The 22,430-nt window shown below is 41.3% G+C and overlaps 1 protein-coding gene across 1 annotated transcript in view; it reads left to right on the top strand.

The window, feature by feature from the left end:
* The window catches only part of PPP1R14C (protein phosphatase 1 regulatory inhibitor subunit 14C), a 55,915-nt gene extending 33,741 nt beyond the window's left edge, over positions 1 to 22,174 (top strand). Inside the window, exons 2-4 of the mRNA XM_075087948.1 lie at positions 9,884 to 9,967; positions 11,390 to 11,422; positions 21,084 to 22,174. Of these exons, the coding sequence (XP_074944049.1) occupies positions 9,884 to 9,967; positions 11,390 to 11,422; positions 21,084 to 21,158 (192 nt within the window). The 3' untranslated portion in view covers positions 21,159 to 22,174. The remainder of the gene's footprint in view (positions 1 to 9,883; positions 9,968 to 11,389; positions 11,423 to 21,083) is intronic.
* Positions 22,175 to 22,430: the final 256 nt, after the last annotated feature.

Below are 22,430 nucleotides of genomic sequence, written 5' to 3'. Positions count from 1 at the left end.
CTATTCTGCAGTCGCTTGAGAGCCAGGAGGAGAGGCTGATCTGTGGCAGTGCCAGCTTGAAACAAAAAACAGTTTACAGTGACTGAGGGAAGAGAAAGACCTAGCTTGGGTAACGAGGTGGAAGAACTTTGCTTGAGTGGGTGCTCCTCCCCTGCTTATTGAAAATATCAGTTGTGGTTAATGGCTTTAATACGGTTCATAACTAGAATTTTAAGTGGCTTGTGTACACTGTATAGTCATTGCCCTGTTAGTATATTTTTAATTTCCATTTGAATTCTGAAGCTACAGCTGTACTTAACTCCTGGCACATATAAGGACATTAAGAGGCCCTTATACTTAAGTGATTCCCAGAAGTTGCTTTAAATTTGTTTTGCACCATGTTTTTTCTTTAAAATTTTTTAAGTAAGGAAGTTTGAACTATTCTTGGCTATTGATAAGCAACACTAATATACGGGATTAATGTCCCAGTTTGCCTAGGGTGATATCCTTATACAGGGATTGTCCTGCTTGACATAATTCTGTCCTGAATTCTTCCATCACCCCAAACCAAACCACAAACTTGTGACCCTCATGATTTATGCTTTCCAGGCAGCTTGCGAGAGTGTACTGGTTGGCAAGTTATGTTGTCAGATAACGTAACTCACAGAGAGAGCATGTCCCTGTTTGACTGCATCCCTTTAAATTTAAAAATTCTCTACACGTGTCATTGTGTAGGCTGGTTAAATCCAAACTTTGGGTCTTTTCCTTGCATGTAAGGGACATGTTGCTGAAACTGGTCTACTACCTGTGTAACAGGAAACGATAATGTGGGCAGTGGTGGGTATGGAGGAGGCCAAGCTACTTAGAGGCTGCCCTTATACTTCAGCTCTGTGCCTCTTCCTCTATGTTTCTCTTGGCTAACTTTGCCCCCTTTCATAAGCTTCAGAAGGGAATCAGTGATCCTGAATAGTCAGAACTCACAGGAGTCCTGCCACTGAGGAGTCATTCTCACAGGATCCCTCACCTCCGTTTTTTGCGTTTTGGCCCAGGAAACCATTTGCTTCAGATGTACCGTGGGCAAGTGTTTCTTAACTAGGGTTAACTTTAGGACACCTTACCAAGCCTATAAAAAGGAACCATGTTCTTCACCAAAATGCTTGCAGATGGCTTATATGAAATGGGAGTAAAAGCCCTTCTCACCCCTAGTCTCATTTTCCCTTTGACTCCATATTGCTCTCTATTGGAGAGCGTTCATCCAGATGAGTGTGTTAGACCAACAGGTTGCTGTCAGCTTGTGACAGTATGGTTTTGCAGCCCTACGTGCTTTTTTCAAATATTTGCAGTTAACAATACTATGTAGTTTTTCACCAGGAATAATGAATGAGCTGTTTGATATAAAGCTAAAGAAGGAGCTTCAGTCTTCTCTGTTTTTTTTACTTTTTTCCTTGCTCACTGGTGGTCAAGAGAGAGCTCCCTGCTCTTTGAAGCTTCAGCTCACAGGACTCATGTTTTCCCAAGTCACTTGTTGATCAGCTGCTTAGTGATGTGTGTGAGCATACTGATATATTGGAGGTATGTTTTGTACAGAAAGTACTAGCCTGGAAAATGTAGGGGGATCTAGTCACTATTATATCCTCTACCCAGTCTGTGTTGTCCTTCCAGACTTTACTGACTTAATTTAAATAAGGTTATTTGTGCAAATCTGCCTCTATTTTGAAGTGGATGTGTTAGAAGGTTGTGTTTACTTGTGCTGGGGTAAAGGGAGAAAGAAGAAGGAAGAACTCCTAACCACGATGTTTTAGTGAAGGCTGGCTAGATAGTGGGGTGGGCATGCTGTTTCACTTGTCCAAGGAGCACGGTCTTGTCCTCTTTAACAGGTAGTCCTGTGCTGTGCTTTTTCCTCATAGTGTGTCTCCATTTGGGGGCAACACGCTCCTAAGTTGCATACTGAGATGCAACATTAGATGTGGTTAGATAAGGTTACACATTAGACCTGGGAGCTCAAGGGTGCTCCCTGTTCCCTGGGTTCAGACATCAATCTCCAACAGTCTCCTCTTTGTGATTTTCTTGGAGTAAGATGTGCTTTTCTTAATATAAGCTGTCTTAATATAAGCTTCAGGCTATTTGCCCACCTATGTACTAGCCAACTTAGGGTGAGCTGGGAAGTGCAGACAGGCATAACCAGCTCTTTCTTCTCTAAGCCATGTGGATGTGGGTTAAGCTTTGGTCTGGAAATCTGATTGATGTGTTAATAAACTATGGCACCTGAATGTGAATGCTGTGCCAACAGGGTTTATTCTCTTGGTCTGCAAGCTGCACTAATACAGCTATAGTTTCTGGACGATGCAGTTTGTGCACACTGGCAGAGCAAGCTAAGGTCAAGCTGTACCTGCCTATGTAGACACTATCATTGTGTGTGTGTGTCTGTCTGTCCATCTTTCTCATCTAGCTTAATATCCTTTTCCTGCAGCTTTGTTACATCATCTTTATTGCCAGGCACTGATGATTCCCAGGTAACCTCCCCCTCTGCTTCACAGCAAGATGTGTATTCCTTCATGCAGAGCCCCATAAGCATTGTTCTTGGCGTTACCCTTGATTTAACAATTGGAAAACACGCTTTTAAAATGGTGAACTTGTCCAAATTGAAATAATCTGAGCTGAAGAGATTTGGAGTGGGTGTCTGCCTCATCTGGAATATCTTGGAAAGATTTTTAGGTAAGAGTTCAGTTATTTCTGGTGTTGAGACCATAATCAGGAGGAAAAAAGTGTTTTTCTACATTATATGAGGATTTTCAGCAGCTTAGCTGAAACTCTAGTATGTCTGATCTTGGAAATTTCAGAGGAAGCAGACTTCCTTTGTGTTGGAGATGCCTGTGGCCGGTTTATGAAAGTGTACCCAGATTAATCAAGCATCTCCCCTCCTCTTTGACTTGTGCTTGTCATGTGCCCAAACTTGTGAAAGTTTGGTAATAAGCTCAAAGATTCTTATGTGAACAAGCTTCCTCTGTAGGGAACAAGGAAGGGCCGGGCTCTTGCAGTTTGTCTGGGCAGGGAGCCCTGGTCACAGTGCCTGGATCTGAGTCCAGCTTTCTCAGCTTGCAGCGGTCCTTCTCCCCCTCAGCTGGGGAGAAAGGGTACATAGGAAGGAGGCAGAAGCAATACTCCAAAATGTAGGAGCAGAGGAGGTAGGATTTTGCAGGTAACATCTGAGAGTAAAAGCTGAGGACTAAACTTTTAAGAACAGGAGCACAGGGAAATGGGTACTTGAGGACAAAAATTAGACTGTTGTTCTCCAGACCTGAGAACTGAATCTAGGTCTCAGAAAACTTCCAAGCTCTACCGGCAACTTCAGGGGCCCTCGCTGTTTGTAAGGTGTTAACTCCCTCTAGTGGTGTGTCTGCAAGGCTATGGGCACAGTCCCCTAGTAGCCCCAGTGGTGAGGGTAGGTCAGGTCTAGACCATATAGATAAAACACTGCCCTTGACTTTTATCTAGCCATTCTACCATGTTATGTAGATATAGATGCACTTGGTGTTCCTGTGAGATACTGGGCAACTTGAGTAAGGCATTCTGTTGACCCATTGAACACTTACTGTGCTTCTCTTTCTGGGTGTTTAACTGGATCCACATGAGATCAGGCTTGAAGACAGGCTCAGCACAGGAGAAGGCTTCTGTAAATAGCCGCAATGCCACAGATAAATTATGATATTCAGAAACAGTAGGATCATTGACTCAAATGAGTGGACAAATTTGGTAACAGCACTTTTATTTAATGAACAAGAGTGATGAAGAGAGGTAGACTCCATGTTGGTGGAAGAGACTGCTGCTCTGGTTAGAACAGCCTGGGTGCATGCAGCACAGGCATTTCTAACTCTTAGTTGGAGCCAAGACTGGATGGCATGTGCTCAGGGGTGTGGGGCCTTGCTTTCTGTGTTTGAAATTTTGCATTCAAGTGGCTGGTCGCTAATGAGAAGTGTCTGATGGGGGACAATATAGAAAACTGCATAAGGATTGTATCATACTCGAAGCAGCATCCTAAATGTGTTCACTGATTATCAACTGTGCAAACTAATATTCACTGTTCCATGAACCACTTCACCTGGACCAACAGAAATGAGAGAGAATTTTTTTGCATGACTGACATTAGATCATCATGGCTGCTATGGCATTACTGCTGTTAATATTTGAGGACTGGAGAAAACATACAGTCATTTAGTAATGGGGTTGTACCACTGAAGATTCTCATTTCTACTGCAGGTGTCCCCAACCCTGGCACTTCTAAGTCTTTTCTTGCTGTCTTTAACATCCTTTCCTAATCTTCTGTTCCTCATAATAATCAAGAGACAGTAGAAGCCTTCTTGTGTTGCAAATGGCTTTATTTTAGCTGTTGTATTTTGACTCTCCACTTAATGAGGATTAGCTTTAAGTCGAAAAGAACTTTCCTTGATCCTGAACTCATATTTTTTGATCACTTAAACTATTCTTTTTGTTCTCATTTTTAACTACTTTTGCCCTGACCCATAAGTCGCCAAAACAACTGAATGCTTTGAAATGAGGAACACGTGGGTTTTTCATTTGTTTCATACAAATGACTATTTGCTAGTATTCTTTTACCTGTACTAAGTGCAACCCATTCGTAATCCCACCAGGTTACATACGAAACCAACATCTTCCAGTCCTGGTAATTTATGGCACTTTTATTTATCATCCTGAGACTTAAAACATTGTCTACCATTGGGGCAGTGCCATCTATATCTGCAGGTGAACTTGTTTAGAGCTAACTGTATTAGATGTCCAGCAGATATATCTTTTTAAAAATAAATAAATAAATCTTTTCTAGACTTATACATTTAGTACATGAAGAACTGGTCTTATTTCTAATTTATTTTTGATGACTTACGCTGGCCATCTTCCAGGACTTTGAGAGAAATCCCAGTGTCGTACAGTCTGAAACTTTCATACATTTGAATTAATGGTCATCTTTCCTTCCTTTTCCTTCATCTTTCTCTTGCTGTCCTTTCAGGTTGCTTCTAAACTTACTATACAAATGATGGCTTTAACTTTACTTAACTTCTCTGTTCTCTCCCAAACTTAAAATCTTAACTAAAACATCAAACAACCTTTCTCATTATTTCCCAGCACTGCGAATGAGATGATGCACAGTGAATGGTCAGTGAGGATGAGGGACAGCAGGCTAATTTGAGAGTTGTATTTATAGTGGCAAGTTTATCCATAGGACAACTATTGCCCTTTAAATTTTAAAGTATCAGATAAATGTTTAATTCGTAAATACTTGTAATGTTGTCAGACCTGCTTTTGCTGTTCTGGAGGTGCCGTCCTCATGGTCAGCAGACTAGAGTGTGCAAGTGTTTTTCAGCTGCCCCTGCAAAATCCAGCCCTGGCTTGAACTGCTGTGGGAGGTGGTTTCAGAGGCTGTCAGACCTTCCTTGGCCTCACTAATGGGCCTGTTTCTGTTCCATTCACTGTTGGGGCAGTGATCACCTCTGCCAGAGGCTAAATAGCAAACAGTTGGAGAGGTTGTAATGTCTTAAACTGCTACAGCTATTTACTACTTAATGCATGTCAGTGCCCTAGTGTCTTTTGCCAGTAGCCTGCAAAGCATTCATGCAACCTAAATAACCATGGGGCTATCTTCCAATGAAAGCTTGAATTTAAGTTGCCTTCACAGAATCACAGAATGGCAGGGGTTGGAAGGGACCTCTGGAGATCATGTTGTCCACCCCCCCTGCTTGAGCAGGCACACCCAGAGCAGGGGGCACAGCAATGTCTCTGGGGAAGGAGACTCCACAGCCTCCCTGGGCAGCCTGCGCCGCTGCTCTGGCACCCTCACAGGAAAGAAGTTTTTTTCCTCATGTTTAGCTAGAACTTCTTGTGTTCCAACTTGTGCCCATTGCCCCTTGTCCTGTCGTTGGGCACCACTGAAAATAGTCCGGCCCCACCCCCTTGACACCCACCCTTCAGATATTTATAAGCACTGACAATATCCCCGCTCAGTCTTCTCTTCTCCAGGCTGAACAAATCAGGTCTCTCAGCCTTTCCTCATAAGGGAGATGCACCAGTCTCCTGATCATCTTGGTAGCTCTCTGCTGAACCCTTTCCAGTAGTTCTGTCTTGAGCACAAAACTGGCCACAGTACTCCAGATGTGGCCTCGCTAGGGCAGAGTAGAGGGGAGGATAACCTCCCTCGACCTGCTGGACACACTCCTTTTTATGCAGCCCAGGATACCATTGGTCTTCTTGGCCACAAGGGCACATCGCTGGCTCAGGGTCACCTTGCTGTCCACCAGCACTCCCAGGCCCTTCTCAGCAGAGCTGCCTTCCAATAGGTCAACCCCCAGCCTGTACTGGTGCATGGGGTTGTTCCTCCCCAGGTGCAGGATCTTGCACTTGCTCTTGTTGAATTTCATCAGGTTCCCCTCGGCCTAGCTCCCCAGCCTATCCAGGTCTCACTGAATGGCAGCACAGCCTTCCGGCAGATCAGCTACTCCTCCCAGCTTGGTACCATGAGCAAACTTGCTGAGGTTACACTCTATCCCATTGTCCAGGTCATTGATGAATATATTGAACAGGACTGGACCCAGCACAGACCCTGGGGAACACTGCTGGTTACGGGCCTTCAGCCAGACTCTGCCCCATTGATCATGACCTTCTGAGCTCTTTTGTTCAGCCATTTCTCAATCCACCTCACTGTCCACTCATCTAACCCACACTTCCGTAGCTTGTCCATGAGGATGTAATGGGAGACAGTGTCAAATTCAATAGCATGGAAGCTAACTTTGGTGATATTTTTGGACCTTAGAATACTCCAGCAGAAATCAGCTCCTGCCCTGCCTACATTATTAATGCAAACTGGAGAGGATGCTTAAAAACAGTGTGTCCATCCTCCCCTCCCCCCATTGTTTCAGTTGATGGGTGTTTGCACCCACAAGCCCCATACCTCTTCTGTTCTAGCTTTTCAGAAAGCTGCTCCCTGTCAGCATGCTTCCTGTGGTCTGTTTTCCCCCTCCATCATCTACTGTTTGCAACACCTTGTCTCCCTTTCACTGGAGCAGAAAGTTGCAGTGCTTTGGTTTCCTTGCACAGCCTCATGGTGCTAACAAGACCCTTGAAGTACCAACCTTCAGCTATGCACAGCCCCTTTCAGGCTTGCGGCAGCCTAATCTGGATCTACCTGCTGAATTGTAGTAGGATCAACCACACTTACCTCACCAGTAAAATCAGGCAAACAGAAGACATGACTGTTTCTTCCTTCCCTCTGTCACTACAGTTGTTGTGGAGTGGTCTTGGTCCTGACCTAAGCATGTGTTTTTCATTCCTAACATAAAACACCTGATCATGCAGGCACCGTCATTCAGAGGGCAAAAAGTGCGTTGTTTGTTCGTTCAGCCAAAAATAAGAGCAAGAGTTACCTTTTCGGGCTTCCTCCCCTCCATTTGTGTTGTGTATCAGAGTTCAGATTTGCTGTAAAGTGATGAAGATATGCATGATCTTTTACAGAAAATGTAACTTAATTGAATGCCAGTATGCCAGACACAATTATAGTCCCTCATTTCTGAAGTATTTCTAAGTTGTTTGGTGGTTGTTTTTTTTAATGGCTTTTGTTGATGTAGAGGCACTGTGTTACGTCTTATATCAAAACTTCAGTGAATTACTGGTACAGTCGCCCTCTGGACTGTAAGAGAAAGTTGATTTGAAGAGTGAAGACGGATAGAAGCAAGGATTTCTCCCCACGACTGGTACCAATCGGAGTAAAATTCCTTCCATGAGCACTCGGCTTCAATGAATTATGATCACAAAAAAGCACTATATACCTTCTAGGGAATCCCACCTCACTGTCACCTTCAATGTCATTTCAGTTGGACATGCCAACAAGACAAGAGTTCAAAATGCGTATCAGACAAAATATTCAATGTGCTGAACTGCACTCTGAGTGCGGACAGATGCACAATTGGCATTCATGCAGGTCCATGGGTGCGTATTTTAATAAGCTTACAGTATTAACAATAACTCCAGGCACCCTATCTTAATGGTATTTAGAATGAGCTGCTTAGATGAAATGTTCAGGATGTTTATTGTCTGTTTAGTGACTTTCTTGTTCTTAGTGTGATATGCGAATTAGCGTAGGGTTGGGATAGTAAGCTACTAAGTAAGAGTACCACTGTTATGGATTAATCTTTATCCCTTCCAATTCTGATCGCTTTTACTGAATATCGTCTGTGGAAGACTTTTTTTTTCGCCTCTTCCCCCCATTATTTAAATTGCTAATGAGTCTATAGCATTAGGTGAGAAACTCCCTTATTGCCAGATTTTGTTACAGTAACTAGTATTTTTGATTCATCTCAGCAAATGGCCATACTTTCTTTCTGACTAAAATGCATGCTGAAAGAGTGAACCTGCTAATTGGGAAAAGGATGTGCTTTGTGAATTTTTATTCATCGGGTCTAACAGCCTGCATGGCTGTGTTATTTTGTTCCTGCATGCTTTCTTTCAGAGGTGGGGAACGGGGAACTTAGTCATCCTATTTCTGTCCTTCCTCTTCACACCCAAATAAAGAATGAGCAGTTGGCATTTTAGCTGGAGATTCTGATATAGGCAGTTGTTTGGCACTCTGGTACTTAACTTTCATTAGATTAACCTGAGCTAACTTGTTATCTTCCTGACTAGTTTTTGGACTCTTCTTTTATCCAGTAGAAGAGTAATTTTGATGTTACTTGTGGCACTTGCTATTGGAGCTGTTAAATTTTTTCACAATTGTAGAAACTTTTGCAAACTGCTGGACCACGATGTTCCTGTCAAAATGCTTCTTTAAAGGATCTTGAAAGTGTTGGTGGGGTACAAAAAGACAGCCCCTGCTGGGGATGATGGTCTTGTTGCTTCCTCCTGGCTCTCAGATCCACCCTCCGTTTTGAATGCTTTCAGGTCCCTGCATTCATTCAGGAGGTGCCAAGGTGATGCAGCGCCAGGGAGCTGATCAGTGACAGGGCACTTGTGGGAGAGGACCCAGGCCTTGCCTTGGCTGCGGCAGGGGCAACAGAAGAGCCATGTGTCTCTGGTGCTAAGGCCACTGTGAGGGGGGGACTTGGTGTGGGGGAGAGGCTGAGACCAGAGGGTTTTGTATGTGCAGTGAGGTGCTGCTTTACTGTTCTGAGCTCTTTTTTGATGAGAAAATGCAAAAAAGGGCCACCAGAATATTTTTGTGCATAATTGCAAATGCAATAAACGGTGCTATCTGTGGATGATGAATTCTTATTGGGATTCCAGAGCTCGGGTCGTTCAGAGTGTGTGGACTGCTGCCCTGACTCAGAACAATGTGTCTGATGTACTGGTGATGCAAAGCGAGAAGTGTGTGGGTGGAGGAGTTTTAAAAAAAAAAAAATTGCCTTAAATGCTCTGGCTTAGACTTTTGCTTTACTGCAGGCACTGGAAATCTGAGCTCTTCTGATGGCGCATGTGTGTCAACCTTGTAAGCCAACTTTGAGCAAGGGAGATCTTCTATAGTGTAACAAAATAAGCAGTCCAATCAAAAGAGTTTTCAAAGCAATTTTGTGGCTTGCTGCAGCTTTTATCTACTTCCCCTGCCGAGACCTCTTCTTCATCATCTTCTTTCTCACTACTATGAGAATAACATGATTGTGCTGCTGGGCATGGATTAGTAACACAGCTCCTGGCTGTGAGGGAAGGGTTATTTAAGAGCAGTCACCTCCTGTGTGGCTGGGGCTTGGCCTTCTGCTGGGCCAGGGGCAAGGAATCAAGCCATCGTCCCTTACTGATTTCCTTCTTTTCTGGCTCCAAGCAGATGGGGTTATGTGTGCTATCACTAGGCTGCTTTTGAGGTTAGTTAAAGGATATCTGTATGGACTAAGTAGGAAGTTTTGCTTTTCAGGAAGAAGAGATGCCAGATGTAGAAATTGACATTGATGACCTTCTTGATGCAGCCAATGAAGAGGAGAGAGCTCTCAAATTACAGGTAATATTATTTTCTAATTTTAAATCAGAATGTGTGGCTGAATTAATGCATTTGGGGCTGTATCTTGTGTTTGAATCCACTATATGTGTAGAATTAGAACTGAGAGGTTCCTAGGTCTGAGTTTAGCATAATCTACTGAACTGTGTGAAGGTAATCAAAATCCTTTAGGATGAAGAATTTCTGGAAGGTAGGTGATAATAGGAATAAATAATAGTTCAAAGAATCCACTAATGTAGGGAGATATGCTTAGACAGATTAGACACATTCTTTGGGGGTTGGACAAGATGATCTCTAAAGGTCCCTTCCAACCCCTACCATTCTGTGATTTATTTTACAAGGACATAAAATAAAGAACAGAAACCATAGAAAAATGAAGAACAGTCACATAAAAAGATTCGGCATCTGCGACTCATGACCAGGTAGCTTCTGTGATTCACTGCAGCAGCAGAAATATACATGCCTGCGTATACAGAGCAGAAATCCTCCGTTGTCCATAGGATACTGAAAACTTTGTTCTCTGACTAGGCTAGCTAGAAATTGGAACCCATTGAGTTATCTTAGAGTAACTTGTCTAAAAGCTTGAGGAAAGGATAAGATGGTAATCAACAGGAATTAGTAGGGAAATTCAGAAGCTATCTGCTGAAATTATACAGCTCAAACCAGCTGTCGCATTCTCTGAACACTGCTTGAGGTAAAAGTTAATGAACAGAAGAAGGGGGGGGAAGAAAAGAAACATTGTCTTAATAGAGACATGTGTATCTAAATCAAGATATAAAAACAGTATGAGGGTCTCTGTTTATAATATTTTCAGATGCACTACAGGAAGGATGCCTGTCCCAGAGCAGTGGTTTGCCCGCAGCTCACTTCTGGGAGGTGACTAACTTGGTGCTTAGATGCACCACTCCTGATTGTAGTGCCTATTGGCACCCTTTCCTCAGTGCCCACTGCCCAGCCACAGCGGCATGGGGTGGTTTTCTCAACATTCATAAATAGCTTTGCTGCTTCTGCCTAAGCTAGCTGCTGCAGCCCCCCTGCTAGGAATGCCTGACTTAGCTAACCTCTGTGTTTCTGCATTACAAAGGCTGTGGTGCCCTCACAGAAAGCTCCCTTTCACATGTGTATCGCTGGGAGAAATGTTCTTGGATTCTCCTCTTTTCAGTTTTTCTTGGAGAAAGAGATTTTGTGATTTCCAGCCTGGAGTAAGAAGCCGTTATTTTTCTCCCGCTGCAAATCATTCTGGTCCACCTAAGGGGGCAAAGGTGACTTGCTGTAACACTCAGTTTTCAATAGCATCTTCATCCAGTGATTCCTGATTCTTGCTCCTTTTCTTTCTGTACTCCCTTGCCAGGTTTTATACTGTAGACTTGTTTATGTTCACTGTTATTCTGTATTGGAACTGATGCTTTCTTATTTTGCTTTTAGGAAACTCTTGTAGATTGCTACAAACCAACAGAGGTAAAACGACTTCTTTTAAATACTATTCTTATGTGGAAAGTGTAGCTATGTTCAAGCTAAAGTAACTTCTTTTTATACATATGATAAAGTAACTATAGGAATATTAATGGGGAGCTGATGGTCTGGGGCTTTATATCCTGGAAATATTTGTGCCTGTCACCTGACTACATTAGGAATAGGACTGGGCCCTGCGGAGGTACTGCTGGTCATTCCAGCTGAAGTATCAATACTGTCTACTTTCTCTTAAAGCTGTCATGTTACAAGAGAACTAAATACAAATCCCATCAGATGGTTAAAACACTGCTATGTTTGCATAAAATTTCAGTTTGAGAGACAGACTGAGTGCTCTTCAATGTGAAGCCATCTAATTTTACCTCTGACAGTAAAATTGTTTATTCTGGGAACTGTTATGCAGCTATGCAGCTCAGCTAATTGTTCCTGTGAATAAACTTGAATACAATCACGGGATAACCTGAACTAGCAGGATTTAGTTAAAAGTACTCAGCTTTCAACTTGAATATCCATTAACATGTGCAGTGCCAATGTAGCTTACTTCTCATATAGTAATGTGTGCTTACTAGGAAGAGTAAATATTGTAACAAAAACTTGGACTTATTGTTTTTTTTAACAAACAAAAAAACCCAAACAAAAAAGAGTTTTAAGTTGTGGGTCAGTTTCTTGGTTCAGTGCTTTCCCACCAGTGGCTGCTGCACAGTATTTAATGGAGTGGGTGGCTTGCAGGATTGCCCTAGTTAGACACCTTTCAGCTGTGCATGACTAGGAGTCAGGTGTTTGGTTTTTGAAACAAGGCTGTCTATAGCTTGGTTCCTCTGTAGCATCTGTAGCCATGTAAACTAGGTTTACTCAGGCTGTCAGGAAGAACCACTAGTATGGTTAAATAGACACTTCCCTGTGTATCAGATACTTTCTTGAGGGCTTTTCTGTTGTTATCGATGCCTGTGGTAGACTGGGAAAGTTTTCCAGAATTGCAATTACAGTTGCTGCTACTAACATTTTGGCAGTGCAGGGAATTGACCCAGAAATACTCACATGGCTTGTATAGCTTGGTCTGTGTTGCACCTTGCTTTCTTTACAGCCGGTAACACGTCTCCCATTATGGATATGCCAGGCCAAAAACCAAAGTCTTCCGATGTCTCACTGTAGTAATGCTACACTACAGATGACCCCTGTCAGCCTCCTCCAGCCTTCTCTCAGCGTGTGCCACTGAACCTTATGGCACCAGGCTGATGTGGCATGTGGAACCTGGCATGGTTCTTCCCACAGGCTAGTGAGAGAATGTGGGGGTCATGAGTGAGTGGGAGGAACAGGTTGCCAAGAGTGTAGCAGCCACTCATGTACTGACCTCTTATCTCCACGTTATCTGAAGGTAGATGAGGAAGGCAGAGACTCAAATGATTACCCTTTTTTCTCCTTCATTGAACATGTAATAGAAGTTATTTTTCTTACCTCTGAAGCTTGACATCTAGTGCAATGACAAATTTCAGAGCTCTGATAAAGGTACATGACAAATGTTAGTGAGTTTTCACCTGGAAACGTTGGTGGTAGAACGGCCGGAAATATTTGTGCCACGCTGGTAAACTAAGTTGGCATGCCAGTTCACAGGAAACAACATCCTGGACATGTGTGTTCAACTGCCCTCAAGACTCTTTGATCAAGCTGAGATTTTAATACTGAACTTGTGACTTGTCTTTTCAGTCCTGTGCTGATGGGATGGAGGCAGATCCTTTACCTGGGGGAACATCCACCTTCCTTGACAAACTTTTGAGATAGCCAAACTGAGAGGAGTACTTAATCTGCTCTACTGTGAGGGTAGTTGCCAAAATGGGAGTCACTTCCCAGGACTGTTTTCACAACAGCAGCTTTTCTTCATCTGTAGCATGATAAGCCCAGTAATATGGTATGACTGCTAACTTAGGCCACTTAAAAGTAGTGATTTGGTTTTTTTTAACTTGCCACGTGTGGACTAAGAGCCTTTAAGTTGGCTTAAACTTGCTATATGAGGATCCACACCTCGTCTAGAATATCGGCAATCTTTTCATATTTGCAGACCATTCAAAGCTATTGAGGTAATTGGTTTGTGAAAGGATTTCTGGAAGATTTGTGGAGAATGGATGTGAGCTGATGGAATTTCTCCTGACCAATCAAATACAGTCAACCAAGTGCACTAGGGATTTAGCACCAAGAGTTATATAGTTTGCAAAAGACAGTAATCCCTAGCAGGGGAAAAATTTATGTAATATGATGCCTTCACTATTGAGAACATAAGGAAAAATAGTACAGGCAGAAAGCTTAATAACTTGAAGCTCTTATCCCATCTGTTCATTTATCTTGTCGGTTTTGCTTAGTGTCTTCCACTTAGACTAAATGTTAAGGAAAGACTGAGGCCTTCTTGCATGTATTTGGGATTGACTCTTCATCAGAAGCAGTAGCGTTATCCAGGTCACTGGAAAGGTGGGAGGAATTCTTAGCCTCTAATAAATTGGCCAAAGACAGTAGCTGACAGTAACTTATGAGGAACTGCTATGAAACCTTTCTTTTAAGGGAAATATAGCCAGAATGTTGAATGTGCTCTAAAGTTTTTAAAAGCTAAGGTAGGTGCTACAGCTGTTGGTTTAATTGGTATGGAAATATGCTTAACATGGGAACCTTGTTGTAGAGAGTTGTGTAGTTTACCCAAACAAGGCAAATAAAGGTTAATCAGGGAAGTGCACACAGTCAGTATGATTTTTGGGTGCTATTTAAGTTTATGTTAATGATCCTTAAATTAAAATGTTGATTTGCTAATCAAGATTCATATGCAATGTGACTGATGTGTCACTCAGTCATTAAAAGTTAGTTTTGTAGAATGTGCCAGAAACTAAAAATAATTTCTGGGCACAATTTGCCAACTTGGCTGTTTGTAGAAACATAATAATTAAAAAAAAAAAACTAAAACCTGGTGGCTAAGAGATATATTTGGTAACTAGCAAACTGTAAAGTATATGTTTTTATTGGCGTTAATCACTGCAATATGTGACTTGTATTTGTACTTGACATCCTTTACTTAAGCTGCAATCTCCCTGCTCTGTGTAGTTAAGTTGCACTTGTTGAAGAGAGGTTGAGTAGCTGCCTGACTCAAGGCATAGGCTTTGGGATCTCAAATACGGGCAGTGCTTTGACACATGATGGTTTTTCCACCATGCCAAACTGAACAGTGCTAGAAGTATTCTTCAGAGAGTTTACACTTTCTCTGCTTCCTCTTCTTTCCTGTTACTATCATGCCTAGTTGAAAAATGGGACAAGTCATGTAGCCTTGACATAAGGCAAGGCTGGGTGTGAGAGAACAGCAATTAATTTTTAGGACTGCACAAACTTAAAGGGTATGCTATCTGCAAAATCACTGCCACAACCAAATCGTGGATCTGAACTTTTGTGGTTGAAAAGGAGCAGGGAGCAGCAGCATCCTCCTGCATCACCTGAGTGCCACAAGAGCCAGTGTTTCTCTCGTCGCTATACATCGCCTGTGGAAAATCCCACCCACACCTTTGTCAAGTTGTTATCTTGGTTCTGTCTACGTGATGGAGAATCTTAATGTAGGTCACAGGGAATTTTAGGTTTCATGTTTGCGGTGAATGCAACAAAGAAATTTAAATATAATCTGTAATCTTGATGATAGTTGACAATAGACTCTTATTTAGAATAGGAAGACTGTTGTAGGCATGAAATCAATGAAGTTTTGTCAAGACACATACTTTGAAGGAGGCTTGCTAAATCTGTGTTAATGTCTCTGCTACTGGCAGCAGCAAGACCACCCATTTATACGGGGCTTTGGAGAAAATCTGAAATATTTGTGGCTGTTGTGAATTAGAGCTTCCACAGGTGAGACTGCCAAAGTGATGACAGGAGAAATGACAAGGACATTCTTAAACTACTATAGGAGAGAAATCCAATGAGGGGGCAATTTTTGTTTACTGACTCTGAAGGGTGTGGTTGAGCTACACAGTGGCTGTAGATAACTAATCTTTGAAGAGAACTGGATAAATTAGGTTTGGCGTTTCTTTGCTTCTTTCTATTCTCAGAGAAATATACAAAGCTTCAGGTGCATGGGCTAGAGATCTCTCCCACTCAGGTAGGCAGGATTAAATCTATCCAGACCATCTCATTAGTATAATTCTTCATGTAGTGCAGAACAGAAGAAAAAGCACATGAAGTTGCATCATAGAAGAAAGTTATTTTGCTCAAACTTTTAATTAATAACAATTTTCAGTATGATTTCCAAACAAACTATGTTAAATTGCTGTGCATATTCCCTGGAGAATTTGGGCAGAGATTTAAGTCACTGACTACTCAATTACTTCAGTGGCTGGGCTATTTCAGGAGCTTTTAACACTTATTTTTGAGAAAGGTAGAGATGCACTTGCTTAACTACATGTTTCTCCAAATTTAATTCCTAGTTGGAGCAAATGACAGACTTGTGATGCAGTGTTTTAGAGTGGTCCAAGCACTGTGGTTTTTAAAACTGAAAACTATTTTGAGTATGTCTTCAGATAACGTATACTTAGTATGCAGATACAAACAGAAAGCTCAACGCTTCTGAAGTGGAACCTCTAAAATTTTGAAGGATCATATTTTTTTGGTCCTACTATGTTTTATGAATTCTTCCAAATTCATGCTACTATTTGTTTTTTAGTATAACCACAAGGCAGCAATACATAGGATACCCCTTCAAAGCAATAGTAACTAAAGATGTGTCCTAAAGCGTCAGTGCAGTGCACTGCCATACATCTGAGGGAGCCCAGAAGCTCATAGACATTTATTGCAGCTCAGCTGATGGGTGGTAAATTATTAAGCCATAGTAACTATATTATGTGTCCTTATTACTTGAGATCAAATAGGACACTTTGTAGTGAAAAAAGTTGAGAAGCATGCATATTTACAAGCAACGCAGACAGAGGCATTTCTAGAAAAACATGGTTTCTTGTTCATCCATTTGACCACTCTGAATTCAGTAAAGTAAAACTGTTTATGTGCCTGCTGAGATTTGCCATATATTTTATTACCGTGTTGGAGGGAATTAAGCTTGTTCAGCAAGTACTCGTGAGTACGACTTACAAATACCCATAGCGATATTATAAGAATAGTGGAGCAAATGGTGATTTGGCATGAATAAGCTGTGTTTGTTTTACATGCTGCTGAACTGGAGAGCACTGGACTGTATGACTTGACCACAGCTAAGCATTATGTTGTTTAGTCAGTGCCTTGTACAGGGCTCACTGAGAAGATAAATTGCTGCGTATTGTCCTACTCTGGAGCACTAATGGTGCCCTGGCCTCACTGGAGAGGCGGGCCCATGGGATTGTTCAGTGAGGCAGCAGAGACACCGTACCAATTCTTGCTAATAGAAGGTGGCTCCTGGCCCTGCTATCCTGAACCATCTGTGCCTCCTCAGTTCCCTACTTCCTGATCAGCTTCAGGTTTGAGCCTGTGGGGAAGGTTTGTTTTTGTTTTTTTTTTCTTTCTTCCCATTCAGATGGCATTTTTGAGCTATTGTTTAGTTTCTTCCCCAAGTAGCTGTGGAGATTGCTTTCCAGGCTGACTTTACTTTTTTACATGCAGCCAATGAGGCTGTCTCCAGGAAATAGCCTTGGGCAAACACTCAAGGAAATCTTGATAATTTTTTTTTTTTTTACTTGGCTGCAGGGAAGTAAAGCTGTGGAGGAAAGCTGGTTTAGGGTTCATTTCATGCTCTAGTGAAGCAGGAGGTCTAGAAACCCTACATTTTGGTTTAAGAACTAGTCCTGTTACATATGTACTGCTTGTGGAAGAGAAATCTGTAGAGACAGAGTCTAATTAGTCTCCAGAATTAACTGGAATTCATTGTCTGTCAAATGACCTCATTAAAACAATGAATCGCGCCTGCAAAGGAGAGAGGTGAAGTGATTTCCTTCCCTCTCCTGAATCATCATTTCACCTTTGTTTGTCTTCTATTCTTTTATTCTGCATTAGACAAATGCTTTTGCTGAACTGAATGCCTTTGATTCAAGGGAAAGCCTTAGACAAGGGAGAAGACAAATGCCTAAGGCTGAATATAGATGAGCTCAAATGAACTATAGATTTACTCTGTCTCATTTAAATTTGCCTTTAGAATTAGAAAGACATCTTCTAGAAACACTGATTTTGTATTATGAATTATCAGGACCCTCAATATTTGTAACAAAACTGTATTTAAAGGTGGCCTCCTTGCAGACAATCTATAAAAAGAATTTACGCTAAGTCTGTGTACATTTTTGCCTTTTTTAATTTTTATTTACCAAGGCCCAATGTGCTGGTATCTGTGTACTTCTGGCTGTAGCCCTCCATGGAAAAATTAATAAGTCTTGAATCTTTAGCTGAATTATTGTTAAATGTTTTCCAAGCCTGTGAACTAAATAAGCATCATATAAGTATACAGAAGTAGATAATCCAGCCTGTGTTACAGAACTACTTTTAACGTAGATTGGTACATGATCAGCTTTCAAATGCATGATGCTAAACTTCAGCATGTCTCCTAGAGGGATTTCAAGAAAATGCTCTGTGTAAAATGATTTTTGTGTATTAGGTTGAGATAGATGTGGATGTTAAGCCTTCTATTAAACCTCAACTCAGATGTCCACAAGGAATAAAACTGCATTTTTGAGTGATGTTTAAAGAAAACAAATGGGTTTACTGTATGTCATAAAGCTGAGTTGGTTAGTTATAAAGTGAAGGCTTATTGAAATGCTGTGAAGTTTCCTTTCCTGCCTCCAAGAGGGAAAATATGCATCTTTTCTAGAATTCTTCCTTTCCTTGATGGGGAGCTGCAAAACAAGAAAGGCATAAGCACCAGAGCACTGCTGTTAATGACAGCTGGCTCCATGCAAGCATCAGATGCAAAATGATACTTATATCAGAAATATACTGAAGCAATTCTGTGGTTTGCACACCCACGGGATGTGCACAACAGCACTACTGCATTATGTAAAATGTCTGCCACAGACAAAATGCTCTTGTTGGGTTTTACTGTTTGGTAGTGCTGACCCTTATTTCAAGGAAAATAGTTCCTGAGGGGTAAAGCCTTTTCAATTATTACATTTACTACTTCAATTGAATACAGTTCCCTTTCCTTAAGAACAGCCTCAATTAATTCAGATCTGGTTAGGGGGTTGCCCTACAATTTCGTTTATTTTGGCAGCACTAAGAAGTTTCTAGGTGGAGTTAATACTGAAAACTTCAAGCAAATATATTGTTTTACAAAAGAAGGTGCTTGTGGCACCACTGCAGAGTATAAGTGGGGGAACTCCCCTCCCCTGCTGTAATGTTGTACTGAAAAGCAACTGACCCTGGCTATATTTCATATCCAAGGGAAACTTGCTCCAAATTCTTCCAAGTTGTGGAGAAAAATGGACAGAGAAATGGCAGAAGTGCCTTTCAGACAGGGATATTCAGAATGGGTACAGTCAGAGTACTGTAAAATTCCCGGTCCACTCTGCAGATGGCCCTTCCTGCAGTGCTCTTACGTTTGACTTCTGTGAAATAGTTGGACAGTTTCCAGTGGAGGCGTCTTGTTGTTGCCTTGATGGTGAAAGAAGGTGGTGTAGAGTATTTGTGCCTTTAACAGACGACTAATAAAGTCATTCAAAGGGAAGAATTGAACTTCAGCCCATTCTTTCCCTGTCTTAATCTGATGTTTTGGCGTGGGAATATAGGGCTTTATGGAAAGAGCTGTTGAAAGGCTCTTTAGTAATTGCATTAATCGCAAGTAAAAAATCTTTTAAGATCACTTTAGAGAGTTTATTTCTATAATGACTTCACGCAGGGCTTCATTTAAGTTTGATAGTAAAAAATCCTAAAGTACATTTAGGATGTTTTGGACAGTACCATGCCACATTAGTTTTGTGTTATCTAGCAGTTCTTTACAGTAAAATGATGAAAGGATAATGCAGAACCAATGCATAGTGCATTGAAAGCTGTGAATTTTTATAGTAAACCTGTCTCCTTCCTTTTTCTGACCTCTGAATAGATAAGTACTGTACTCTGACAAGTTTAGGGTGGATATTGTTGCAGTGGCTTGTGCCGGTGTGGAAAAAGACAGCTTCTAGGGGATGGAGGGGGAGGATTTGAGGTCTTAACAAATCTGCTTTTCCAATCATCTCTTCAGGCTATCTGCCTATCCAGATGGAAAGTGCAATATTGATATACATCGATGTTTTCCTGTACTGGCCTTGATCTAGTTAGTTCAGGAATGGAGGCAAGAACAAAAAGGGTTTTTGGTGAGTGTTTGTAGCCCACGCTGACACGTATGCTGCTCTGCCTTTGCTGTTGTTAGTTGAAGCCACAGCTAGTGTGGGTGCAACAATAACCGTGGTGCAAAAGTACATGCAGTGTAGCATAGATGTGCATAAACTGTCAGGAAAGGAAACTGCTCTGCTGGGCTGATACCTGCCAAGATTGTGGTCCCACCAGAAAAACCGGACATCTTTCTCAAGGTAAAACACACATTTACAGAGACTTTCCTTATTCACAGTGTAGCACCTGGATAATATACATTTCAGTGTGACTTTTTTGAAAGGTACTGTGTTGTCATTTAGGTGGTGACCTTGTTCACTGGAATTTTTAGCCTCAAGCATTCAGCTAGGAAGTCATGCTTTTTCTACTTTCACATCATCTTGACTGACTAAATCTGTAATTACATTCCATGTTTATAGCTAAATGATTTCATGGTAAGAACCCTTTTGTAGCTATATACATAGTACTCTGGATAAACATTATTCTCCCAATGTTGACAGTAAGGGGGGTGATTTAGCTTTTAATGCATCTGCAGTTATTATAAGAAATTGTATACCAAAAGGATTTCAGATAATGGTGTAACTCTGTAAGCTTTTGTTCTCCCACAGTTTAAAAAGAGAAAATCTGCTGAAACTGGGGAAAATATCACTGTGAATAAAGACCTGGTCCATGAATTTTTTTGTTTTGGTGTTTGTTTTGTTTTTGTTTTTGTTTTTTTTTGTTTTCAGAATGGTGTCATTCACTGAGCTCCACAACCCAGCATAAGCCAGTGGTGCTACCTCTGGCTCCTTGTTCCTGCCTTGCCTCAGACTGGTGTGAGCATTGGTGTGGGGCTGAGTGGTGAGCCTCGTCAGAGAGCTGAGGCAGCTTGGAAAGTAGTAGAGGAAGAGGAAAAAAAGCTGAGTTTTTAGCCAGATCAGCTTTCTGAGTATGCAGCCAACCAAAATGCTAGTGCCGGCATGGAGAGTGATGAGAGAAACACCTCTTTTGGCAGGAGTGCTGGTTTCTGTGCAAGCTTAAACTGTGAAAGTCTCCATTGACTCTTTGCATTGTATCAGCCATAGATTTTTGTTTGATTCAACAGTTGGTAGAAGGCCCTGTGTAGCAAAAACCTGAAAGTCAGCTAGCAACTGAGCCTGATCACTCATGCAGAGGAGAAACTAGTTGTTTGCACCTCTACTATGTGATGAGAGTATGCATATGAGGTTTCTAGAGATCAGGCCAGGGAAACTCCAGCTTAACAGTAAAAGCTTAAATAGAAATGTATCGTTTGCTTTGATTTATAAAACAAAACAAACTCAATCATGGTATTATGGGATCATAAAAATTACTCATATTTTCTAATCTTTTTTCCTAGGAATTTATCAAAGAGCTGCTAACTCGGATAAGAGGAATGAGGAAACTCAGTCCCCCTCAAAAGAAGAGTATATAAATAACTCAAAGTAGTAGCACTCTGTAAAAGACATGGCAAGGGAAATTGGACTTTGAATACAAGACCTTTATTAAAATAGTTGTCTTTCTCCACAACTTTTTTGATTTCATTCAGTTTTGACTCAAGGAATTTGTGTGTTTTAAGGGTTCTTTTTTAAGTGTCAGTTTTTTTATCAAGAATATCAACAATTTGGATGCAGCTCAACTTTCACTTGAGGATTACTGAAGCAAGTGAAGAATCCAAGAGTTAGTGATGAGGGGCAGCAAGCCTACGTGGTGAACCAGAAGATCTTGTAAATTTACAGAGCTAGGAGACTTCTCCTTGCAACTAGTTCGATAACGTTTTTTTTTAAGTTGGTTGTACATTTAACTCATGGATGTCAAGTTTCTTGTGCTTGTCTGTACATAAACTATACAGTGGGTTGTGAATACTGTTTCACACGGATAGAAGGAAAAGTTTCTTACAGTAAATTATTTAAATGGTGGTTATTGCAAATTTGCTACCAGAAAGTACTGATTTAGATTACTAAAATGAGTGCTGCCATTTTTCTGAATACCCTTAAAGCAGCCCAGTGAAGAATTTCATCATATCTCCTTGTTTAGACTGCAGCATATGACAACTGGGAATTTTAAGGGCTTAATTTGTAAACTTAAAGTTATTTGATTGACTTTGATGCTTTGCCAGATTGTTTCCTCTCTGCCTCATGGTGTCTTGGAACTGTGGTAACCTATACTGAACAAGGGCCTCCAGTGATATCTAGAGAAATGTCTGTCACTGTTCAAAAGCTGCTTCACAGTGGAGGAAAGGCAATGCTACCAAAATGAATTACAAGCACTGTCTTGCATTTAGTGATAAGGTCTTAATCGAATGCAGATTCCTCTCCTATTAAGGTAGGCAAAGAATATTATAGTCTTTGTTTATGGCTCTGCCCTGAGAAGTGGGGAGACTTCCTAACTTGGGCTCTCGTACTTGTAAAAGCAAGAACAGAAGAGAGATCCCTGCTCCCTCCTGGAAAATGTCCTAACTAAAATGTTCAATAAGCTACCATATGCTGGTAGGTGACACTAGTCAGGCATTTTATATCAAGGGTGCTCTGAACATATTTTATTTTTCAAAAGAAGTACATGTTTGTGAATTTTATGTATACCGGCAAGCTTTTTTAATGTATTTAATTTTGTAATGTTTACTGATGATTTTATTTACCAGATATTTACTCAAATAAATGGAACAACTTGTGACTTGTTACATGTACACTTTACAAGACTACCGTTG

Source organism: Phalacrocorax aristotelis, chromosome 3 (genome assembly GCF_949628215.1).
Source record: "Phalacrocorax aristotelis chromosome 3, bGulAri2.1, whole genome shotgun sequence".
Taxonomy (NCBI): domain Eukaryota; kingdom Metazoa; phylum Chordata; class Aves; order Suliformes; family Phalacrocoracidae; genus Phalacrocorax; species Phalacrocorax aristotelis.
This window is presented reverse-complemented; position numbering and strand designations above follow the sequence as displayed.